At 36.3% G+C, this 6,035-nt stretch overlaps 1 protein-coding gene across 1 annotated transcript in view; it reads left to right on the forward strand.

Moving 5' to 3' along the window:
* The window catches only part of LOC107693314 (nucleolar protein 9-like), a 9,840-nt gene extending 4,168 nt beyond the window's left edge, over positions 1 to 5,672 (forward strand). Inside the window, exons 2-3 of the mRNA XM_016492648.1 lie at positions 2,013 to 2,049; positions 2,822 to 5,672. Coding sequence (XP_016348134.1) covers positions 2,026 to 2,049; positions 2,822 to 3,235 — 438 coding nt within the window. The 5' untranslated portion in view covers positions 2,013 to 2,025 and the 3' untranslated portion in view covers positions 3,236 to 5,672. The remainder of the gene's footprint in view (positions 1 to 2,012; positions 2,050 to 2,821) is intronic.
* Positions 5,673 to 6,035: the final 363 nt, after the last annotated feature.

Genomic DNA, 6,035 nt, shown 5'->3' on the forward strand with positions numbered 1-6,035 from the left:
GAAATTATCCTTTTTTTTTTTTTTGTTTTTTTTTTTATAAATCTAATCGCCGCATCTTCATGCCGAACATAGCTGAGTAATGACCTTTCGCACCTCATCAAAAAATCTGAGTAATGCCATTCATTAATGAGGCACGGCGATTGGCTGTTGGCATTTCCTTTGAAACTTTGGCCAATCAGTAAAAATTTGTAGTGGAATGCAAGAGAGAGTGAACGTGTGCCTGCATTGGTGAAATTTTATACGTGACAAAGGAGAAGCAATGCTGGTCAAGAAAGAAAGGGGAAAGCAGGACTGAATTCTTTACATTGAAAGAGGTGTGAAGAGCAAGAGGGACAAACTACAGAACTAAAAAAAGAGTGAGTGAGGAAAGAAGGGATGTTTGAGCTGTTGGTAATCCCTTGAGAAACATGAAGCCGCTGTGTGGTTTGGTCATCAGTAGATCAGATGACCTATCAAAGATCAGGACAGCCACTGGCGACTTGCCTCTTTCTTCTCTCTTCCCTTATCTGCAATTGACTGTCAGTTCTAACCCCCAAGATTTCCATTCTCCACACCCTAGTAGACTTTCAGGTACTGTACACTTAGTAAATGGACTCAGTAGAGTGTTGGGCCTACCCTTTATGAGGAAATGTCACCAAGCCTCTAATGATCCCACTTCAACTTAGGGTTAGGGTTTGTTTAAAGGGGTCATATGATGCTTTTTTAAAGATCATTATTTTGTGTATTTGGTGTAACAGAATATGTTGACATGCTTTAATGTGAAAACTTGAAATCGCATCATATGACCCCTTTAAAGTATTAAACTTAAATCAGACTTTTGATTTTCGCCTGGCAAATGAAAAACCAAATGAAAGGGATTTGTTTATTCATGCATTTATTTATGCATTGATTGACTGATTGTCATTTAGATTACACTGTAAAAAAAAATTATGTAAATATACAGTAAAAAAAACGGCAGTTGTGATTGCCAGAATTTTACCATAAAAAATACGGTAGCAACATTTTAGGTTTTACGGTTTTAACTTAAATTTACATTTAAATACCATCATTTCATTAACTGATATAATGTTAATATACCAATCTATTGAAGTAATGAAATCTGTTTTGTACCTTTGTAATACACTGATAACCAGCAGGTGGTGATGAGAAAGTCACATGATTGAACCAAAGCCCATCACAAGTAGCTTTTAAATATTAACATATATAGAAGGTGCACAGTGTCATTCACACAAACACTAAACAACATTATGGTAACACACATGAAACTGAAATAATGCAATAAACATTAATTTAACAACATTAAATGTAACATACAACCCTACAAAAGTGATAAGAAAAAACTAAGAAGAAACATAGTTATTTCAACAAAAAACATCAAATTTGAAATGTAACGCAGGGAATTCTGGGAATCTCAGTTTACGGTTATTCACTGCAAATTATACGTTCTTTTTCACTTCCAAAAAAGGTATACTACCGTAAAATTAGCTACATGTAATGTCCAATACAGTTTTCATCATATATAGTGGGGGAACTTACCGTTAACCATTTAATGGGTTTTTACCGTAGCATTTTTAGTCTTTTACTGTTAAATTCACAGTCATTTTTTACAATGAACTATTAATCAAAGCTCATTTACCTTTACTCTATAAAAACAAATATTTTAATAACTGTTAATTGTACACTACCGTTTAAAAGTTTTGGGTCAGTAAGAGATTTATTTCAAAAACAATAAAAATCCTACTGACATAACATTTTGAACGCTAGTGTAAATTTGAGAAAATATAATATTTCCCATTTTCCATGATGTGCATTATAATGTTGTGATGCCTTAATTTACTTGTAGCCTTTAAAATGATTGTTAGTTTTTAGTGTTTTATCTATAATTTATTTCAACAAAATAGTGTAGAATTTTAATATTGGTCATTTATCATCCATCAGCTGTAATTTTAATATCCGTGCAACCCAAATGTCAGTTGTATAGCAAATGTTTCTCTTTTTTCATCTTCTTGTAGAGCGAAAGCAAAGATGGAGGCAGCAATTAAAACCGTGGTGAGTGTGTTCCTGAAGTCATCCAAGGGCAAGGAAAACCTCGGAGGGAAGGAGTTCCAGAGCCTCGTGAAGGGCCAGCTAAAAAACATTCTGACGGTTAGAAGCTGCGTTTTGTTAAATCTAGCAACTCTTTGTTTGATATTCATTCATCATTCAGTTACCATATTCGTCAAAGATCTTTCAGTACACTCGTTTTTTCCATGGCTACAGGTTGGCCCTGGTCTATTTCTTTTTCGAGTAGTTCCTTATTATCTGGACTTTGATGAGCTAAGCAGAAACCACAAAGTTGTGTCCAAATAGTAATTTAGCATGAAGAATGCTGCTGTGTTATTTGCTCCGGTGCCACATTAAATTACAGAGGAAAACTTTTAGTGTTGCTCATTCATCTCACACTGTTTGGGCTGCTGACATGAATGATAACTCAAATCGTGCAGTTTCTTGTGGAGAAGTGCATTATTAATGTTCAAAACAATAATTTTGCCTGGCAGACCATAACCGGGTCTGTAAACTTGCTATAGATTTACATATTTAAACAGCTGAATCATCGACGACAACATGGTAAAAAACACGTAAAAACACCTCGACATTGTGATGGCAGGTTATTCATGAGCAAAAACCACTTACTTTTATTTCAGGAAGTTGTTAGAATCTAGTTTATATTGGACATTGTATCACCATGAGCGGTTTATTCCATTTCAGTGTGAAATGACAATCAATACAAGCTGCAAACTTGTTTCATTAGAGATTAACATGTGAGGAACTTTGTGTTTAGGGCTCAGAGGACAATGAGGCAGTAAAAAACATGCGTCAACAGCTTGACAACAACGAGGATGGGAAGGTCAGCTTCCAGGAGTATATGAATCTGATTGGCTATCTGGCGCAGGCTGTCAGCGAACAGCGTTCTTTGGAAAAAGAAACACAACCAGAGAGTTCAACCCAGGAGACGCAGGCTGAGGCGGCAGCCAATGCACAGGCAGAGCCGGCAGCCAATGCACAGGCAGAGCCGCTGAAGGCAGAGCCACAGGCGGCAAAGGAGGTGGAGAAAGAAGACGAGCCAGTGATTGAGGAGGCAGCGGCCGAAGAGCAGAAGCCAGAGGAAGAGAAAAAAACAGATGTGGAACAGGAAGGGGCGAAAGTTGAAGAGAATAAAGCTGAAGAGAAGAATAAAACAGAGGAAGCATCGTAGGAGCTCGAGGAAGTGGAGATTGTCGCATCTCAAATGCTTCTGTGTTTGTTTTGTTCGTCATTTTCATTATTGTGATATTTGAATACATATATATGAAACCTGGCCAATACACTACAATTTTTTTTTTACTGCAAAGAGCCGTAACCCTCTCATTACAGTTTTTTTTTTTTTTTTACAATGCTAGGACACATTTCTCAATACTTTTCAAAACTCTTCACACTGTTCTCCTTACCAACTTTCAGCTTGGCACCTCCAAAATGCACTAAAAACACCAAAACACTTAATATCATTACACCAGTTAAGGTTGTCGCCCAACAAACACCCTTTAGGGCTTTTCACACTTGAAATAGTTAACCCTGAATCATTCTGTAAGCGTTCTTATTTGCAGTGTCATTTAATGAATGAATGAACACAGAACGCAACCTGATTACACAACAGCTCTAGCATTAGGCAACCTCGTATTGCAGACTGTACATTTTCTGAATGGACTTTTCAGTGGACTATAAAAGTAAAAATAAAACAGTCTCTTCTTCACTCCAATTTACGGGTTTTCCGTCACCATTTGACAATTTCCCCCTTAAACGTTGAAACGACATGTTACGCACGTCGTATCCAAAGCACAAGAATACGAGGTACGACACGATCGCTAACCGTTTCGTTTCACACGGTACACGTTTGCCACATAGTGCTAGCGGTTTATAACACCAGGTTAAAAGTAGCGCAAACCCTCATATATTACAAGTGTGAAATGCACCATTACCCAGGGTTAAAAACACGATATAAAACGACGTTAACCCGAGGTTAATCGCAGTGTGAAAAGCCCTTTTGTCACTCATAAAACAACGACCTAGAAACCAACAAGAGATGTAGCATTTTTTCTGTTTTCCTATGTAAAATTACTTTACAAACAAGAATGACACCTCTTTACTGTTTAGAATTCACTGCAGTAGCCTATTACATGGTCCATGTTAACATTGCAGTATAAAATTATAAGTTTTGTAGACGAATAAAATGAAAGACTAACACCTGTTTAGGTGTTTAGCTAGGCTACCTAATTGTTTTGATAGTATCTAATATATTTGGAATATATTTAAATATAATATTACTGTAGAAGTGTAGCAAATTGCTGTCTTTCTGTTTTGTATTATGTCAAGTTTTGAACTCAAGTTCAAAAGTTTTGAAAAAAAAGTATGTAAATGTGCAAATTGACCTTTAGGTACATTTAATTTTGGTGGTGGTTGTGTTTGCGTGAGAAAGTAGTTAATGTAATATGAGAGATGTTTAGTCATTAAATGCATTTTGTGCCAAAGCAATGGAAAATGATTGCAGTTTAGTCCACATAGACTGCTGTCATTTACAATGTGAAGAAAAAGTGAACTATTGAGAAATGGGTCCTAGCAATTGTAAAAAACTGTAATACTAATTTCTGTTTGTATGCACATCAGTTCATGCCTGTGATTTATTATGTACTAATAGTGTATAGAAATTGGCAATAGCCGCAAATGTGACAAATGGCCAAAGAGGTGCAATAACTAATCACTATGTCCTTTTGTTTGAGCCAGATTTGTTGTAAGGGTACTGCAACCACTGTGTCCCCTCCAATATCTCTACAAATCATCCATGAATGAAGAACAGACACCGTTTTTTATAGCATAAATGTTGAAAAAGACGCATAATTTTTAAGTGTCCATTATGTTTACTTTTTGTTTGTGCCACCTCCTAAGGACAGGGTTACTTAGTCGACTCTGGTGCTAGTCGTAAATGTACTATGTATTTTCCAGTATTGCAGAAGCATAAAAAGAGCAAAATTTTCACCTCTCTTTTGTTTGATGAAATGCCAATCTGCAGGAAATTAACATACTGCATCACCATTTAAATGTGGGACTTGCATTTGTGGCGCACATGGGAACACTATGCAGTCCACATACTTTGTTGTTCACATTTCTGGGCCTTGTTTGCATGAGAATAAACAAATTTGCTTTTGAATAATGCAGTTTTATGGCATGCTTTCTGGCTTGTTTACTTGGATCTAACTCTCTCTGACACCCTGCATTAGCTGGTCTTTCTTTTAGACTTTCACATGCTGTCCATCTTAGTGCTTTGTCTCAAGAGCTGGAATATCAGATGCTTAGTGTGCTTATGATAGCTGACGCTCAATAATTAAATGCCTTTGGGATGGAATCCACACCAGGGGACCCTTGTGGCCCCGCAGGAGCCCCAAGTCATCCCAAAGTATCAGTTCACTATAAGGCAGTTAGGCCCCAAAGACCTTTACATTCACATAGGCATTCATTCCCTTAAACTTAACTATATTTGCCTGCATATATTTAGGTGTATTTTGTTTGTTCTTTTTGTAATGTTTTGATCTCTTAAGTGTGTGTGGAGTGTTTTAATAGCTTTGTTAAATTTTAAGTCTCTTAAAGACCATATTTACAGCAGGACTGACCGGTTTCACTTATATTTTGTTCTTTTAAACACATTTGGTCACAACTAGTGCGTGTTAGTATTTCTTTAATGCATAGATGGATGGATGTATAGATAGATAGATTTGAATGCATTCTGATTCAAACTAGCTGGAAATATATTACTAACATCAATATAATATTCCATCATGTATTGACTGTTGCATATGATTTGTGCTAGAAAACCCTGTAACAAAAGTCTGTTGAGGAACCTTACCTTAATGTTCTTTAATTTTTTACTAATCAATGATTCAATGAATTTTGATATAGCAGCTACGGTAAATATGTAACTTGTTCTTGTTTGTCATGAAATGTCTATGAAAGCCATAACACACAAG

The sequence above is a fragment of the Sinocyclocheilus anshuiensis genome, unplaced genomic scaffold (genome assembly GCF_001515605.1).
Source record: "Sinocyclocheilus anshuiensis isolate Anshui unplaced genomic scaffold, SAMN03320099.WGS_v1.1 scaffold566, whole genome shotgun sequence".
Taxonomy (NCBI): domain Eukaryota; kingdom Metazoa; phylum Chordata; class Actinopteri; order Cypriniformes; family Cyprinidae; genus Sinocyclocheilus; species Sinocyclocheilus anshuiensis.